An 18,480-nucleotide genomic window follows, 5' to 3' on the forward strand; every position below is an offset into this window, starting at 1 on the left:
TGTTCCCAGTGCCCCCGGCCCCAGTATCCCCCCACTGTTCCCACAGTGCCCCCAGCCCCAGAACACCCATTCCCTTCAGTATCCCCCCAGTGTTCCTGCAGTGCCCCAGCCCCAGTAAGCCCATTCCTCCCAGTGTTCCCAGTATTCCCATTCCCCCTGGTATCCCCAGTACCCCTACAGTGCCCCAGCCCCAGTGTGCCCATTCCCCTGATATCCCCTCAGTGTTCCCGCTATCCCCCCAGTGCCTCAGCCCCAGTACGCCCATTCTCCCCAGTATTCCAGTGCCCCCGGCCCCAGTACATCCATTCTCCCCGGTATCCCCAGTGTTCCCGCAGTGCCCCAGCCCCGGTACTCCCACTCCCCCCCAGTATCTCCAGTATCCCCCCAGTGGTCCCAATACCCTTCCCCGTGCATGTGGCGCCCTCTGGCGGCGGGCGGCAGCAGCGCGCACGCGCAACTGCATTTGGGGCAGAGGTGGCTGCACGGGACCTTGGCGCATGCGCAGTTGATGCGGTGGGCGGTACCGGGGTGGTGGGCGGTGCCCAGCTGTGGGCGTGTCCCGTTGGTGGGCGGGGCGAGCGGCGGCGGGCGGGGCCGCGGCAGTGCGTGTGCGCGGCGCATGCGCGGTGGGCGCGGCCGGGCCGTGTGAGCCGGGCCCGTCCCGCCGTGCGCCCCCGGCCGGCCCCGGTGAGTGCGGGGGGACCGGGGGGCCGGGGGCGGCGCACGGAGACAGGCGCGGGGGGCACCGCCGGGGACCGCGGCCTTCCCGTGTCGAAACAAACCCCCCGGGGGCTCTGGGCACTGCGGGGGCGGCCCTGAGGGCATTTGGGAGCTGTCCCCTTAGAACACCGTGCGGGAGGCTGTGGAAACAGCCCGGGGTAAAGCGCGGGGCCCCGGCAGCCACGGCGGGGTCTGCCCTCCCCAGGTGCCTGAGGGTCACCCTCACCTGTCAGGGGTGCAGACGCCCAGGTCACCCCTCGGCTGCCAGGGGTGCAGACCCCCAGGTCACCCCTCAGCAGAGGCAATTCCTGTGGGTGTCCTGCTCGGCAGGGTGTTCCATGACTCGGGTTTTTAGGAGGAAGCTGCCTGTGATTAACTGGGCAATAAATCTGGAGGTCAGTTCTGGTTCCGCAGCTTAGATCCCGGCAGGGTTTGACTCAGAATAACCAAAACAAAGGCGTTTTTTAAATGATTTTAAATGGTTTGCGTCCCGCGGCTGCAGCAGCAGCAGCACTGCCGTGCCGGGTTTGTGACTTCAGCCTGCTCCAGAGCTGCCTGGAGGATCGAGAGGTTTGCATGCTGCTGGGAAAGCACGAGTTTTGGTAGCTGCTGGTTTATTTTTGCCTTGTTGCAGAGGCTGGTTTTCTTTCTCTGGTGGTTTCCAAGAGCTGTTCCTCTAAGCCTGGGCTCGCTGGGTCCATCCCCTGGCCTGTTGGAGGGTGGCTGTGCCCAGCGAGGGCCGGGAATGCTGTTGGGAATCAGCGGGGTGTGCCTGACCCTGGAATTCCCGGCCAGCCCGCTGTTCCCAGCTGTGCCCTGTGTGTTCTCTCCGCAGGCTCCTCCGTTTCCCGTCTCTCCAGGATGAGAGAGGCCTGGGCCCGGCTCTCCCCCTCTCCCTGTAGTTGATAGTTTGGGAAGCAGAGGTGATGCTGGAGTCGAGATGGCCGACAGCGTGAGAATCTTCCTTCATGACCTCGTCAGGGTGAGGCTCCTGGGGCTGCTCCTGGCACTTCGGGAGCACTCTCCTTCCCGAGGCATTGCTTTTCTGCTGTTTTAGTGCAGATTCTGGGAATTAATAAAGGTTGAAAGAGTCTTCCTGCTGTAAGTCTTGTAGAGACTGCACTGGCTGAGATGTGGTGTGAACCTGTGCAGGGATTCCTTCCAGGATTTCTGTGTTTGGATAAAATCAGGTGCACAATCGGTGTGGAGCTGGTTCTTGGTGACTTGTCTAAGGAAGGAAAAGGGTCTCCAAGTGTATTTCAACCCTGTTGTGTGGTGTGTCTATTGCAAAGGGCTCAGTGTTTGCTGCTGAACCTCTGACAGATTTCCTTTGGGCACAAATTAATGAAAAATCTTTATAATATTAATTATCAAATAACAATATATAACAACACACAAAGTTTATAATATATTTTAACATAGAGTGTACAATATTGTGTATAATTTAATAATAATAACAACAATAATAAATTAATGTCTGTGGCCACAGCAGCTCTGTCCTAGCAGTAAGGTCTGTGTCACCTCACTGTTCCCACCCTGTCTTCCATCATCCAGGGTTAAATACAGGCTAAAAGCCTCTCTTGCTGTGTCACTGAGCAATAACTCGTGCTCAGAAATAAATCTGTTTGGAAAACAGACTAAGGTTTGATCAAAGCCCTGTGGCCAGAACCTAAAAGCAGGAGTTGTGTCATTTCCCAGGGCTCCTACACCATCAGCTGGAAGAGCTGCCTGGGCCAGGGACATGAATTTGGGATTGGAATTTATCCTCTTGGGGAAGAACTCCATGAACCCAACAAGGATGGTGACACCATCCTGGCTCATCCTTAGGATTTTTATTTTAAAGAGAAATTGTGATGACAATGGATATGGGATCATCTGGAGCTGGAAATAATTGGACAGGATCCCAGAGTGGTTTGGGTTGGAAGGGACCTTTAAGTCTTTCTTGCTCCATGTCCCTGCCAAGGGCAGGGGCACTTTCTACTCTCCCAGGGTGCATCCAGGCCCCAAGTGCCCAGCCTGGCCTTGGGCACTTCTAGGGATGGGACAGCCACAACCTCTCTGGACAAGCCAAGTCCTAGGAGGCAGCTCTGCAAATCTTCCAAACATGGAGTAAGGGAAGACTTCTGAGCATTCCCTTATTAACAGGATGGATGTGGCTGGTGGGAGGGAGTTTCTGGGATGAGGACAGATGCTTTTATTTGTGAAGGTATAAGCATCAAACTCATAGCATACACTGAGACTTCACACATCCCAAATATTGGTGTAATTCCATTTTATTGGCCTCAGAAAGCTGGCAGGGGATGAGGGGCTTCCTGCCAGCCAAGGCTGGGAGAGATCGGACTCTGATTTTTTGCCAGGGTTTTAAATAGTGCAGATTGGAAGAGAAATTGCACCTTTACAGACAAAATTACTGCTGGTCACAGAGATGCTGGAACATGCAGTGATTTGGGTCACTGGGCCATGGAAGAGTGGTGGTGTTGCTGCTCCAGCTGGGCCCAAGCAGCCAGGGAGTGAGGCCAGCCGTGGCACCAGGAGGGTTTGGATGGCTTGGCTCAGCCACATGCCATTGCTCCTCTCTCCTCATGTCCACAGGGAATTAAGGACTCCATCTGGGGCATCTGCACCATCTCCAAGCTGGATGCCCGGATCCAGCAGAAAAGGGAAGAGCAGAGGCGGAGGAGAGCCAACAGTGCACTCGCCCAGCGGAGGTTTCACATGGAAGAGAAGAAGCAAGAGAAGTGAGTATGGGGTGTGGCTGCTCAGAAATGGGGTAATTCCCCTCTCCTCTGGTAGCCAGAGCCAATGAATGGGAAACACGTGGTATGAAACTCCCTTTTTGCACTGTGTCATGGAGCTGGAGATAAGGAGTCGGACCTTTTATGTTGTTTGATAATCAGTTTGAATTACCACTGAAAGAACGTGGATTTATGGGTTTCTTTTCCTCCTGAATCCTCCTGCTATCTCAGATCCATTGTTGGTGCTGGTAATTGTGGGATCAGGGAAGAAACAGCAGCTTGGATCCAATGTCCACATCGAGGCAGACTGAGTGTCTCTTTTCCTCAGCCCTGCTGTGTTTTGTGGAGTTTGGAGCTGCAGAACCTCGGTGGCTCTGGAAATGCCAGAATTATCCCCATGCAGGAGCAAACAGCATCTGTTTCCATGTCTGACTCCCTGACCATGCCAGGATGTCTCTGCTGCCCTGATGGCACTGGGCTGGCATCTCACACAGTGGTTTTGGGCAGTAATGCACATTCTGAGACAAATTTACCAATTATTGTGGCTGGCTGGTTGGGAGGCTGGCTGAAAGGTGAAAGAAAAGTCTCCCATGATCCTGACACATCTCAGGGGTATCTGCAGCTCCACTTCTGGGCTGCCTCTGAAGAAAAATACAACTTTTGTTGTTGTTGTTGTTGTTTATATAAATAGCTGAATTTTGGTGGTTTTCTTTATAGCAAAATCATTCTGGAGTCAAGAGCTGACTGGGAAAGTGCTGCAAAGTCCCACAGAGCTGCTCTTGCATGTCCAAATAGACACCAAAACCATCCTGAGCTGAAACAGCCTCTTCTGAGACTAAAACATGCCCAAAATTTCACAGTTTTATTGTGGCAAGAGTTTGGGGAGAACAGAGCCTGAGATCTACAATATGTGCTTGAAAATCTGGAAGAAAGCTTTGCTTTTCTTCTGTTTCAGTGCAGATTTTGGGAATTAATAAAGGTTGAAAGAGTCTTCCTGGTGTAAGTCTTGCAGAGACTGCCCTGGCTGAGACGTGGTGTGAACTTGTGCAGAGATTCCTTCCAGGATTTCTGTGTTTGGATAAAATCAGGTGCACAATCGGTGTGGAGCTGGTTCTTGGTGACTTTTCCAAGGTGTCCAAAACGTGGGGCAGAAGCAGTTGGCACTTGGGAGGGAACATTTCTCCAGGTGCTGGGACATTAACACGCCTCTCTCCCACAGTGAACCCCGGATAGTGAGCCGCATATTTCAGTGTTGTGCCTGGAATGGAGGTGTCTTCTGGGTATGTGGAGATTGTTCTTATTTATTACAGCTTTTATTTGAAAACCCACGTGCTGCTCCAGCCCTCCTAGACTGTGAGTGGTGAGCCATCAGCATGGCAGCAGGAATTTTTGGGAACCACCACATTCCCATCCCAATGCTATATTTTAAGGGATTCACTATGGGATACAGGACCACAGACTTACTCAAGAGATCAACACATGAAACCCAAGCTGCTTTTCCAAGTCTTTGAGACTTCTCCTGAACATTCAATTCCTGCTTTGCTGCAGCCTGGGATACTGTTTTGCCAATTGGATATTGACATCTTAAAGACATTTCCTCGGCTCTGACTTGCTATGCCTGGTTCATAGGGCTGATCCTTAATGGAGCCAACACTTTATAAATCAAATAACCAAATAAATGGCTTCATTTTCTCATTACACTGGTGCAGAGTACGAGGGATGTGTGACAGTGTTCCCAGGGGTTTTAGGATGAGGAAAGAGACGAGAATGTTGACTCCATGTTTCAGAAAGCTTGATTTATTATTTTGTGATATATATTATATTAAAAGTATACTAAAAGAATAGAAGAAATAATTTCATCAGAAGGCTGGCTAAGAATAGAAAAGGAATGATAACAAAGGCTTGTGACTCACCAAGACAGTCTGGACAGCTGGACTGTGATTGGCCATTAATTAGAAACAGCCAACCTGGACCAATCAAAGATCCACCTGTTGCATTCCACAGCAGCAGATAACCATTGTTTACATTTTGTTCCTGAGGCCTCTCAGATTCTCAGGAGAAAAAAAATCCTAAGGAAAGGATTTTTCATAAAATATCATGGCTACAGGGATGGGCATGGAAATGTTAAAGTGTTCAGCTGTAGATTGTAGCCGCATTGAAACAGAAATCCTTGCTCCTCTCTATTTGGGGATTGTTGGGAGAGGAGAGGCACATGTGCCTTTGGATCTGTAGCCACCACAGGAGCACAAAATGCCCGTGCAGTGCCTCACTGAGGTTCCTTGTTTGTTTCTCCCTGCAGCTTAGTCTCTTCTTGTTCTACCGAGTGTTCATCCCCGTCCTTCAGTCGGTCACGGCGCAGATCATCGGTGGGTGCCTTTCCCCCTGGGGGTTCCAGGCTGCTCAGCAGTCCATGGGATGGATGAGTTCAGGGTCTTTGTCCCATTGAGCTGTTCCTCACACCTCTGTCTCCTTGTGTTGTTTCCCTCTTCTTCCCAGAATCAACCAATCCCATCATTAATTGTCTAGTGGAAAATCAGGGATGGATCACCCTGCTGTACACACCAGGGATCCAGCCTGGGGGTCTTGCCATTTCAAACACATTTGTCTGTGTGTTTTTGCATTTAAATATAAATCAAGTGGGTGGAAATGTGCTTTTAGAGAACTAGAGTCAGGAGAAACTCCCTGTTGGCTGCGCCAGGAAGCATTTGGAGGTTCCTACACCAGTTCCTCACATGTGCCTCTCTGTCTCTCTTCCAAAGGTGACCCTTCCTTACATGGTGATGTCTGGTCCTGGCTGGAGTTCATCCTCACTTCCATTTTCAGCGCTCTCTGGGTCCTGCCCCTCTTTGTGCTCAGTAAGGTGGTCAATGCCATCTGGTTTCAGGTGAGTGACAGGAACCTGGGCCCTGCCTTGAGCAAACATGGGGCGTTTCCTCACTGGGTGGGGCTTGATCAGGTGGTGTGGGAGCACAGGATGAAATCCCGCCCCAAAACAGGCTCTGGGCATATTCCTGGTGGGCAAAGGCAGCTCAGGAGCATCACCCTGGGTTTAATTTCCCTGAAGCCCCCATTGCTCTGGGGTTCCATTAGCCTGAAGCCCGTGTCTGTGCTGGCAGGACATCGCAGACCTGGCGTTCGAAGTGTCGGGCAGGAAGCCTCACCCCTTCCCCAGCGTCAGCAAAATCATCGCTGACATGTTGTTCAACCTCCTGCTGCAGGCACTTTTCCTCATCCAGGTGAGACAAGCAATTACCCCACAGCTCAAGGGCTGCCCTGCCCCAAATCTGAGCATCCCTCCCTCCATCTGCTCCTTTTCTGTCCCAGGGAATGATCGTGAGCCTCTTCCCTATTGACCTCATTGGGCAGCTGATCAGCCTCCTCCACATGTCGCTGCTCTACTCGCTCTACTGCTTCGAGTACCGCTGGTTCAACAAAGGTGAGGGAGGCTCCTGCATGGAAAGGGGGAGCTTGCCTGGATTGAGCATTTCTCTACTGAAGGAGCATCCAATTGGGGTGTCAGACACTGATCTTCCATCAGTTTTTATATGGGATGAAGGGTAAATGTGGGCCAGCAGAGTGCTCAGGTTGTAAGAAGGCCAGTGGTACCTGGCCTGTACCAGCCCCAGTGTGGGCACAGCCCCAGGGCATTGCCTGTGCCCCTGTGCTGGGCACTGGTGAGGCCTTCAGTGCTGTGTCCAGTTCTGGGGCCCTCAGGACAAGAAGGACATTGAGGGGCTGGAGCATGTCCAGAGATGAGTACAGAGCTGGTGAAGAGTCTGGGGGAGCTCAGCCTGAAGAAAAGGAAGCTCGGGGGGACCTTCTGGTTCTGCACAACTCCTTGACAGGAGGGGACAGCCGGAGGGGTTGGGCTCTGCTCCCACAGAAAAAGTGACAGGATGAGAGGACATGGCTTCAGGCTGTGCTGGGGAGGTTCAGGTTGGAGCTCAGGATGAATTTTTTCACTGAAAGGGTGGTCAGGCATTGGAAGGGGCTGCCCAGGGAGGTGGTGTAGTCCCCATCCCTGGAGTTGTTCAGGAGGTGACTGAATGTGGCACTCAGTGCTCTGGTCTCTGGACAATGTGAGGATTGGTCAAAGGAGGTGATTGGAGATCTTTTCCAGCCTAAATGGTTCTGTGAATCTGCAGTGAGGGTGTCTCCTCCCCAAGGGTTCATTTCCATAGGATTCTCCTCTTGGCAGGAATCGAAATGCACCAACGGTTGTCCAACATCGAGAGGAACTGGCCCTACTACTTCGGCTTTGGCTTGCCCCTGGCATTTCTCACAGCCATGCAGTCCTCCTACATCATCAGGTGGGAAAGCCACTCTGGCCCCTCCTCCTCCTCCTCCTGACACCCACTGAGTGCCCCTTATTTTATTTTATTGTATTTTATTTTATTTTATTGTATTTTTCCCTTGCAGCGGTTGCCTCTTCTCCATCCTTTTCCCTCTCTTCATCATCAGCGCCAACGAAGCCAGGACCCCCGGCAAAACCTAGTGAGTATCCTTCAGTGCCACCCACTCCCTGACCCCTGTCCAGCACCCCCAGCCTCCCCCAGTGCTCCCCAAAACCGGGAGCGGGGGTGCTCCTGGCATCCAGAGCTGATGGACTTTCTTCCCTTTCAGCCACTTCCAGCTCCGTCTCTTCTCCTTGGTGGTTTTCCTCAGCAACAGACTCTTTCACAAGACCGTTTACCTTCAGTCCGCCCTGAGCGGTGCTTCCTCCTCCCCCTCCTCCTCCTCCTCCTCCTCGCCCTCTCCTGCCAAACACGCGGCTGCTCCGGGGCACTGAGCTGCCCCCAGAGCCCGGGGAGGGGGGACCCCCACGGGCTTCTCTGCACCCCCGATCTCCAGGGACGGGCAGGACCCAGCCTGACGAGGTGTCACTGTCAGTTCTGCGTCTCCCCCTGGAAATTTTTTGGGGGAAAAATCTGGGTTTTTAACACCTTTGTGAGTTTCCAGGAGCCGGGTTGTGCCCTGCGCTTGTTTTATAGTGGACTCTTTTGTACGCCTTTCCCGTGCCATGTCCCCGCTCGGGCCGTGGGTCGCAAGCCCGTCACCCGTTTTGCCGTTGTGTCCCTCCCGTGTCTCCCCCGTGTCCCCTGCCCCTCGTCCCCCTTCCCGCTCCCTCCATCTCCCCTAACTCAGGTCGTGGGAGGGGGGCGGGTATTTCCGGGAGCTCCCGCTGCCGTCGAGCACAGCGTCCCCCTGCCGTGCATGTACCGTTTCTGTAGGGTCGGGGAAGGAACCGGTGACGTTCAGACCCCTTTGGATATTTCGGGCCGGTTTATCAACTTTTCTCTAGTATTTTCACACTGAAACATTAAACGGAGAGACCACGATTCTCAGCCCTTCTGTTCTGCCGCTCTCGTTCCTGCGGGCGGGGTTGCCGGGCCGGGCTCCCCCCGCGCCCCCGGTGGTTCCGCCGCCCACGTGGCCAGGCGCGCTTCCGCTTCCGGCCACGTGACCATCCGGCCCCGCCAACCCGGACGGACACGTCACGGCTCGTTCCCCGCCGGCACCGCCCACCTCCCACTCCACCAATGGGGGGGCGCCGTGCTCCTCACGCGCCGCCCCGCTCGATTGAGTATTCGGTGCTTTGGCCAATGAGCGCGGCCGCGCTTGGAGTGGCGTGCGCGCCCGCCAATGGGAAGCGGGCGGGGGCAGGGCGCGGGCTGGCGGCGGCGGCAGCAGGGCGGCTGCGCGGGGCGGATGGACGGGGCGGCGGGGCCGCGGTGAGGGACGGGACCGGCACCGGGAGCGGAGCCGGGAGCCGAGCGGGGCCGGGGGAGCTGCGGGTCCTGGGGCCTGCAGGTGCTGGGGTGCCCGGGCTGCGGGGTGTGAGGGGCCTGACGGGTCACGGGGTGCCCGGGCCTTGGAGGGTGCCCGGCGTGTGAGGAGAGGGAGCGCGGGGGTTGAGGGGTCCCAGGCGTGAGGGCTGCGTCCCTGGGGCTGCAGCCTGGCGGGGGCAGCGCGGGGTTCGGGAATGCTCCGTGTCAGGGCAGTTCCCGGGGGGTGAAGGGTCCCCCCCGAGGACATCGGGGCACCCCGGGGCAGAGCCGCTGGTGCCCGCAGGCGCCTGCACTGCGCTCCGTTATCGCAGGGCATCCAGGAAATAACCACCACTGGTGTTTCTGCACCAGGCAGTGCCCAGCGTGCGCCAGTCGGAATCACTTCTGGGCACAGCAAGGTCTTCCAGACCCGGTTTGTTTGGGTTTTAAATCTCAGCTTGTCCCACTGTGTCCTGCCTGGTGTTGTAGCTCAGAGACGTGAGCTGCACATTTACCCACCCGTGCTGGGACCGAGCCTGCCCGGAGCAGTGGGAGGGGTTTTCCTGACTGATGGGGCAAGAAACGATTTGAAGAAATCTGAGTGTTTTCAGAGTAGAAAGATGTTAAAGCTGTGATTCTCCAGTAAGAGTGTCACTTCCTTGGTTTGCAACTCCAGGGTTTCTGTGGCTTTCCTTCCCCTCAGGGAGATTGAATTAAACAGCCACGTTGTCTGGTGTGAGCAAAACCAATTTGCTGTCCTGATCTGCATTTACAAATTACTGGGATATAAATACATTTTTGATCAAAGTGATCCAAACTGGGAGTAACCAGGAGCCATTCAGATCTCCTGTGTGTGAGAAAAAGCACCCATTTCTTGCATTCTCCATGTATTCTATTTTTTGCGCATTGCTTGCAGGTGATGGTTAAACTTCACAGAGCATCCAGAGGGAGGGCAGGGGTTTTGCTCAAGTTTACCCTGTGGTTTTGTTCTGTGCACAGAGAAACAGGCGTGTCCTCTGCCCCGGAGAAGTTCTGGGCTCTGTAAAGGAAGGAAAACCAGCCAGGGTTTGGGGTGACAGCTCAGATCAGGACAGGAGGTGAGAGGTTTGTGGGGGGAGGCACAAGCACCTGGCAGGGGTGAAGGCTGGGCCAGAGGGGGGAATTTAAAGTCCAAAGGCTCATGAAGGCTTTAAAGGCTTTTGATCTTCCTGACTGTGTCCAGGCGTTCAGGGATCCTCAGGCCCTGCATTTGATGTGAAAATGACCAAGCTGGGGTTCCTCCGGCTCTCCTATGAGAAGCAGGACACGCTGCTCAAGCTCCTCATCCTGTCCATGGCAGCTGTCCTGTGTAAGTCTGTGTCCTCAGGGATGGCTCCTGATGCAGGAATACTGAGGGTGACTCATGAGCTCTGTGTGTTCACTCTGACCCTTCTCTGTGTTTGCAGCTTTCTCCACGAGACTTTTCTCCGTCCTAAGATTTGAAAGTGTCATCCATGAGTTTGACCCGTAAGTGTCGTTTCCTCATTTCCTGGGGGCCTGTTGGGCTTTTCCTGTTCTGGAGCACATGGAATTCAGTAATGGTGCCAGCTCAATTTAATCCCCATTGAGCATGTGGGATGTGGAGGACATGTTTCAGTACAGCTTGGTTTTTCTCTTCCACACCCAAATTTGCTTGGTACCCATGGCTCTTCCTGCAGCCCAGATCCAAGAATCACCTGCTGTTGCTTTTCTCCTGGAATGTGGTTACTCCTGACCTGGGACAGCAGGAGAGAGAGCTCCTGGCATGATTTATGTCAGTATCCAGATCCAAGCCCAGATACAAGAATCACCTGCTGTTGCTTTTCTCCTGGGATGTAGTTACTCCTGACCTGGGCACAGCAGGAGAGAGAGCTCCTGGCACGATTTGTGTCTGTCCCAAGCTTGTTGCTGATTGAATCAGTCCCAAGGGGCACTGTCACCTTTGTGAACATACTATTAGGCCCACTGGGAAGAGGAGTGAACCTTTGCAGCTGAGATTTGGAGCAGCTGAGGGAAACTGGGCCAGTTCTCTGTGCATGGAACACATGAGCAGCCCCCACAGTGCTGTCACACCCTGTCACCCTTGCAGGTATTTCAACTACCGCACCACCCGCTTCCTGGCTGAGGAGGGCTTCTACAAATTCCACAACTGGTTTGATGACCGAGCATGGTACCCCCTGGGCAGGATCATCGGGGGAACCATTTACCCAGGTAAAGCTTTGCCAAGCTGAAATGCACCTGGTGCGAGGGAAAATCAGGGTGGGGACTGCATCCCTGAGTGCCAGCTGGGGGGATGCATCCTTGGCAGCAGCTCCCTCCTGGTGAGTCTGGAGCACCCTGATAACGGTGTCATTTCCATCCCCAGGCCTGATGATCACATCAGCAGCCATTTACCACGTGCTGCACTTCTTCCACATCACCATCGACATCCGCAACGTCTGCGTGTTCCTGGCTCCCCTCTTCTCCTCCTTCACCACCATTGTGACTTACCACCTCACCAAAGAGCTCAAGGTACAGGGGCCAGCAGGGTGTGCCCCGCAGGCTTTGGCTTTCCAGAGGAGTGGGAGCTGTTTGCCATTTGGGAGAGCAGCTGGGTCAGAGGTTTGGAGGTGAACGCCACACTCCTCAAAACCCCAGCCTTCTGGGAAATGGCAGATCTGTTCGAAAACTTTGTTTCTACGCACAATTTTTGTTCTTTTTAGCAATGAAATCCTTAAACCCAGATGTTTCTTCCCTGGCTGTTTTTCCCAGGATGCAGGGGCAGGACTCCTTGCTGCTGCCATGATTGCTGTTGTGCCTGGATACATCTCTCGGTCTGTTGCTGGCTCCTATGATAATGAAGGTGAGTTTGTGGTCCTCAGGGAAACTTTTAAGCTGAGATCAGGTGAGTTTGGTGGAAGGCTAAACCTAGGCTGTTTAGGGTGAAGGCTGAGTAGAAGCTTAGATGGAGGCAGGACATAAAGAAACTTAAAGGGTGGAAGCTATAATTTGTTGAGTCAAAATCAACTGTATTAGTTAGACTAAATTTCTGTTATTCTGCTTGTTCTAACCCACCTTGGATTCATTTGTATACTAGCCCTAGTGTAAGGAGGAAGATGAGTGAGGAGGTTCAGGTTAGGGTGGCAGTGGGAAATTGTAGTTGGGTGGCTCATGGTAGTGGGAGGAGTTAGGACAATTTCTAGGTCGAATAGGAGGAATAGGGTGGCTACTAGGAAGAAGTGGATTGGGTGCTGGAAAGCGGTGCTGGAAGATGCTGCAGAGCACAAGAGAGGCTCTGTCCTTTCCTGGTGATCCTTGCTGGGTTTGTGCTGAACAAACCTGACCCATCAGAGATCAGAGATGGTTTTTGACCATGCTGTGGAGTAGAGGGAGTGTCTCCCAGCTCTAGCAGCAAGTTTACTCCAGTATCCTTGTTTGGCAGTCAGAAAGGATTTTGTCACCTCCCCAAGCTCTGCCTGGAACTGGAGCTACTGTGTGGTTCCTCTGTGCTTTTATCCCTGTTCCAGCAGTGACGTTTGGACTGGCAAAGGCAGCAATCTCACTGCCACAGCCTGGGGCAGAGGAGGATCCTGGCTCCTTTGCTGTAGCTGGGCTTTTGGGGGCTGTGTAGGAGTTCTTCCAGCTGGTGTGGCTGGAAGAAGCCACGTGAGCTGTTAGACACAAACACCACAGTGTTTCAGTCTAGAAACCAGATATCAAATGCTTTTCCCAGGCCTGGTTCTTTGTGTGATGGAGCAGCAAAAGCATTTACAGATCTGTTTTTAATGGCTTGAGTTCTCTGCCGTGCCCCAGGGATTGCATTAACGGCTCTGGCTCCTTCCACAGGTATCGCCATATTCTGCATGCTCTTGACCTACTACATGTGGATCAAGGCTGTCAAAACTGGCTCCATCTATTGGGCAGCCATGTGTGCCCTTGCCTATTTCTACATGGTGAGTGTCCCTTCTCCCAGCTCTGGGGTAACCCTGACTCTGAGATTCCTCTGGATGCACTCACCAGGAAGCCATGGTGTGCTGTTCCTGTGTCACTGTGTCCAGAGAGCTAGAACCTCTGCAAGTGGAAAGGGAATGGCTCCTTTCTTGCAAAACTAGCAGGTTTTGTGTGAGGTGTTCTTAATAGTGTTGAAAAATCCATGTTTCTGGCAGCTGGGGGGTGGAGGATGTTCTAAGATAGAGCAGATTCCAGCTGGTGTTGCTACTGTGTGAAAATCCCGCCCATAATCCCAGGAAAGCTAAACCTCTGTGTTTCACCTCAGCTCTGCAGCTGTTCAGTCCTGGAAGTTGTGGGTGTGTGTCTGCTTTGTGTCCTGGCAGGTCTCCTCGTGGGGTGGCTACGTCTTCCTCATCAACCTCATCCCCTTGCACGTGCTGGTGCTGATGCTCACCGGGCGCTTCTCCCACAGGATCTACGTAGCCTATTGCACAGTCTACTGCTTGGGAACCATCCTCTCCATGCAGATCTCCTTTGTTGGCTTCCAGGTGGGCACCAGGAGGGTTTGCAGACTCAGGGATGGGTTCTAACAGACCAGTAGCGTGCTGACACCTGGTTTTACTTCTTGCCCTTCATCACTGAGGTTATGAGTGGGTGCTGACTCCTTGTTCCAGCCTCCATTATGCTGATTCCTTGCCACCTTTGGCAAAATGAGCCTTTGGCTGTGCTGGATGACTTTCAAAGCATCTAATAACCTTCAAAGCACCTAATAACCTAATACCCTTCCTGGCACCGCTGTCTTTCATAAAAATATCTTTGGTTTTGGTGAAGGAAGCACTCATGCCATGTGTGTCTTGGTATGGCAGGAAACAGGCCTGCCCAGCTCATGTTTTCAAGAGAATCTGGTTAATTTTCCACATGGATTCTTATCAGAATCAAAGCGGATGTAGGAAAAGAGCTCATGCCAGCTGTGCCAGTCACAGGGAGGGAACATTTGAACATTTTCCTGTGGCTGGCAGAGATTGTGCCAAGCAGTGATTTGTGAAAAAAGCCAGTAATGGCTCCTGTTCATCTCTGTGTCTGACCACGCTCTGCCCCCCTCCCAGCCTGTTCTCTCCTCAGAGCACATGGCTGCCCTTGGAGTCTTCGGCCTGTGCCAGATCCATGCCTTTGTGGACTACCTCCGGAGCAAGCTGAACCCACAGCAGTTTGAAATCCTCTTCAGGAGTGTCATTTCCCTGGTTGGCTTCGTCCTCCTCTCCGTCGGTGCCGTGCTGATGCTCACAGGTAGCCTGAGGCTGTGGCCATTTACAAGGGTGTTTCACCCTCTTTCCTTGCTTCCCAAGGCATGGAATTTGTCCATCCTAACTCTGTGTTTCTGTGGTGCCAGTGCTGTGAGTCCCTCGAAGGGGGAGGTTGGGACCTGCCTGAGTTTGTGCATTAGCAAGGAATATTTAAGCAGCAGCTGTAAGATAGGAGGGGCAGAGACTCTGGGGACACCAGGCTGGTGCTGCAGATACTGGTTGTTGGTCTGTAGTAGCAAAGAGATGCTAAAGGTTGAGAGAGGTTGAGCAGGGAGGAGATATTTTAGAGCGAAATTGCATTGTATTTCCTTTCTAAAATGGCAGGTTTGAGTAGTAGAGATTCTAAATGAGGTCTGAGATCATTCATTCAGCCTCACATGTGCTTCCCTGGGAGAGTGCATGTCAACATTGCCCCTTAGTCTGCTGGATCCAAAGAGGATTTGTTTTCTCTACTTTCCTAGGGAAAATCTCCCCATGGACGGGGCGTTTCTATTCCCTGCTGGACCCTTCCTATGCCAAGAACAACATCCCCATCATCGCCTCTGTCTCTGAGCACCAGCCCACCACTTGGTCCTCCTACTACTTCGACCTGCAGCTCCTTGTTTTCATGTTCCCAGGTGAGTTGCCAGATCCTGAGTTAGTCACCAGAGGGCTTTCCTGCCTCTTCTGGCTGTGCTGAGCCTTCTGTGTCCCTTAGTGCCTGGTTTTATTTCATCTCTGAGCTGAACCTGACCCCTTTTTCCCCTCTCACAGTTGGTCTCTACTACTGCTTCAGCAACCTCTCGGATGCCCGTATCTTCATCATCATGTACGGGGTGACCAGCATGTACTTCTCAGCTGTCATGGTGAGGGCTGCGGGCACCAGCACTGCCTCCGAGTGCTCATAACAATTTAATTTGTTTTTCTGAACTTAGTGATGATTCTTTCACCCTGAGGGCTTTTCTCATTTCCATAAATGTGGTTTTGTTTTGCCCTTCAATAGTGAGGGATGGTGAGGTTGCAAAACTCAGTGGTTTGGGTGTGACTTGTGTCCCTGGGGCCAGCCTGGTCAGGGTTCCTGATCTCCCAGAGCACCCAGTGCAATCTCAAACAAATTCTCTGGGTTTTCAGGCAGGGACTGCTGACAAACAATCACTGATGAGCCCATTTCCACTCTTCCTGTGGTGCCCTGAACACTAAATGTGGTGGAGTTCTGGTGTGGATGCAGCTACCAGTCCTTGCTTCCACCTAAGATTGCTCAAGTCACCTCAATTTCCCATGTGGGCCAATTTTGAGCATTTCGGGGAATTTCCCTTGGGGGTGTCTGAGATGGTGGCAGCTCCCCACTAAAAAACCAGCCACAGGTTTATCCCAAGGCTGATACATCCACTGAATTTGAGGTGCTGGATTAGGAATGGCATCCCTCTTCCCCTGGATTTCTGCTGGATTCCTTCTCCAACGCTTCTGCTGTTGCCATAGGTGCGTCTCATGCTGGTGCTGGCTCCGGTGATGTGCATCCTGTCTGGCATTGGGGTCTCTCAGGTGTTGTCCACCTACATGAAGAACCTGGATATCAGCCGGCCAGACAAGAAGAGCAAAAAGCAGCAGGACTCTACCTACCCCATTAAAAATGAGGTGAGCACCAGGCCAGCTTGGGAAGATGCCTGGTCCTGAAGGGCTGAGTGCAGGAGGCTGACAGCCCCGTCCCTCCAGTGCTGAGACCCTGGGTTGTTCCCACAGGTTGCCAGTGGCATGATCCTGGTCATGGCGTTCTTCCTGATCACCTACACCTTCCACTCCACCTGGGTGACCAGCGAGGCCTATTCCTCCCCCTCCATCGTCCTCTCTGCCCGCGGTGGCGATGGCAGCAGGATCATCTTCGATGACTTCCGAGAAGCTTATTACTGGCTGCGGCACAACACGCCAGAGGTGTGTGACAGGGGTCTGAGGATGAGGGAAGAGATGAGGATCTGACTCCATGTTTCAGAAGGCTTGATTTAGTATTTTATGATGTACATTATATTAAAACTATACTAAAAGAATAGAAGAAAGGATTTCATCAGAAGGCTGGCTAAGAATAGAAAAAGAAGGAATCATAACAAAGCTTGTGTGTCGGACAGAGAGTCTGAGCCAGCTGACTGTGATTGGCCATTAATTGGAAACAACTACATGAGACCAATCCCAGATGCACCTGTTGCATTTCACAGCAGCAGATAACCATTGTTTACATTTTGTTCCCGAGGCCTCTCAGCTTTTCAGGAGAAAAAATCCTAAGGAAAGGATTTTCCATAAAATGTGTCTGTGACAGTATGGGGTGCTGGGGCCTTGGGCACCCCACATTGCCCACTGAGACACTGATGCCTGGCCATGTTTGGTGCAGGATGCCAAGGTGATGTCCTGGTGGGACTACGGGTACCAGATCACTGCCATGGCCAACCGGACCATCCTGGTGGACAACAACACCTGGAACAACACGCACATCTCCCGCGTCGGCCAGGTGGGTCCCTCCCTCCCCCGCTGCCTTGGCCAGCCTTTCTGGGCACCACATCAGCACTGCCTGACTCCACATCTGCCCCAGGCCATGGCATCGACAGAGGAGAAAGCCTACGAGATCATGAGGGAGCTGGATGTCAGCTACGTGCTGGTGATCTTTGGCGGCCTCACCGGGTACTCGTCGGACGGTAAGATCCTGCTGTGAGCCGGGTCAGACCAGCCAGGGGTGCTGGTGGCAGAATCCCACCTCTAGCTGGGGCTGTGGAGTGAAAATGGGGCCGGAATGCTCCTCTTTGGAGCTCTCCGTCAACCTTGCTTTTGGTTCCCCCACATCACCTCAACCCTCCCTCCTGGCTCCCCAGCTCAACTTGGTTCCTCATTCTTTTACCTCATCCCAACCTCTTGTTCTTTCACCTCAATTCAACCCCTTGCTCTTGGCCCCCCAAATCAACTCAAGCCCTCATTCTTTGCCCCCCAACTCTCTGCCTTGCAGACATCAACAAGTTCCTGTGGATGGTGCGGATCGGGGGCAGCACGGACACGGGGAGGCACATCAAGGAGCACGACTATTACACCCCCACCGGGGAGTTCCGCGTGGACCGCGAGGGCTCCCCAGTGCTGCTCAACTGCCTCATGTACAAGATGTGCTACTACCGCTTCGGCCAGGTCTACACTGAGGCCAGTGAGTCCCTGAGTCAGCCCCGGGGCGTGGCACTGCTTTTGGGGGGCCCCCTGCACCCTGACATCTCTGGGGGCGATGCAGCAGCACTGCCGGTGCTTTCCTCTCTCCTAGAGCGACCACCAGGCTACGACCGGGTGAGGAACGCTGAAATCGGCAACAAGGACTTTGAGCTGGACGTGCTGGAGGAGGCGTACACCACAGAGCACTGGCTGGTCCGAATATACAAGGTATGGCACCAGAGTGAGCCCAAACCTGCTCAATTTGGGAAAAAAAACATGGAATTGTACCTAATGAACCTTCTTGTACTGCCCAGGTGAAAGATTTGGACAACCGCGGGTTGTCGAGGACGTAGAGGGGCCGGCGCCGGCCGCGCCAGACACCGCACTGACCCAGTCTTGCCTGTGCAGCAGAGATTCGGGGGTTTGCTGGGGGTTCGAGGGGGGCTCTTTCGGGTTTGTTTTATACCGTTTGTAAGCGCAGGCAGCGGCGGGAGGACCCTGCCCGCCCCGTCCTGCCGGGAGTGATTTTTATATACACACGGAGCCGTCGCCAAATCAGAATTGCGGCTCTCATCGGGGCTGATTGACCAGGAATTGTAAAGAATACAAATAAATAAAAATCAGTTTGGAGGGTTTCTTCCCGAATTCTGTCAGAGCGGCGTTGGGGCCGTTCAGCTGCTTTTAACCGATTTGAATGTAAATAGGGGCGGGGAGCGGGGGCGGGGCCTGTAATGGGCGCGGGATTCCAGGTAAGGGCGTGGCCTGGGCGCTGTGTGGGCGTGGCTTGGGCCGTGCGCGCGCAGGGCGGGGCGGGGCTCGCGGCCGTGGCGGGAAAGGGCGGCGTGGCCGGGC

General features: G+C 53.5%; 2 protein-coding genes across 3 annotated transcripts; both read left to right on the plus strand.

Annotated features, from left to right (window-relative positions):
- The first annotated feature begins 597 nt into the window (after positions 1-597).
- EI24 (EI24 autophagy associated transmembrane protein) lies at positions 598-8,794 on the plus strand. Its single transcript, XM_066564355.1, has 11 exons — positions 598-687; positions 1,556-1,702; positions 3,313-3,458; positions 4,675-4,735; positions 5,755-5,821; positions 6,215-6,339; positions 6,572-6,691; positions 6,780-6,891; positions 7,654-7,765; positions 7,875-7,949; positions 8,079-8,794. The coding sequence occupies exons 2-11, from the start codon at positions 1,661-1,663 to the stop codon at positions 8,242-8,244; spliced, it is 1,026 nt and encodes a 341-aa protein (XP_066420452.1). The 5' UTR covers positions 598-687; positions 1,556-1,660; the 3' UTR covers positions 8,245-8,794.
- A 325-nt stretch (positions 8,795-9,119) lies between these two features.
- STT3A (STT3 oligosaccharyltransferase complex catalytic subunit A) lies at positions 9,120-18,258 on the plus strand. Of its 2 annotated transcripts, none has more exons than XM_066564329.1 (19): positions 9,120-9,187; positions 10,223-10,320; positions 10,446-10,571; positions 10,669-10,729; positions 11,331-11,452; positions 11,607-11,752; positions 11,993-12,083; positions 13,067-13,173; positions 13,555-13,719; positions 14,278-14,458; positions 14,937-15,092; positions 15,229-15,320; positions 15,934-16,089; positions 16,195-16,383; positions 16,835-16,951; positions 17,033-17,135; positions 17,441-17,629; positions 17,741-17,856; positions 17,943-18,258. In XM_066564329.1, the coding sequence occupies exons 3-19, from the start codon at positions 10,484-10,486 to the stop codon at positions 17,979-17,981; spliced, it is 2,118 nt and encodes a 705-aa protein (XP_066420426.1). In that variant the 5' UTR covers positions 9,120-9,187; positions 10,223-10,320; positions 10,446-10,483; the 3' UTR covers positions 17,982-18,258. The 2 variants fall into 2 exon arrangements, with proteins under 2 accessions (XP_066420426.1, XP_066420427.1); XM_066564330.1 differs by lacking the exon at positions 9,120-9,187 and adding an exon at positions 9,638-9,656.
- Positions 18,259-18,480: the final 222 nt, after the last annotated feature.

Source organism: Molothrus aeneus, chromosome 22 (genome assembly GCF_037042795.1).
Source record: "Molothrus aeneus isolate 106 chromosome 22, BPBGC_Maene_1.0, whole genome shotgun sequence".
In the NCBI taxonomy this organism is placed as follows: domain Eukaryota; kingdom Metazoa; phylum Chordata; class Aves; order Passeriformes; family Icteridae; genus Molothrus; species Molothrus aeneus.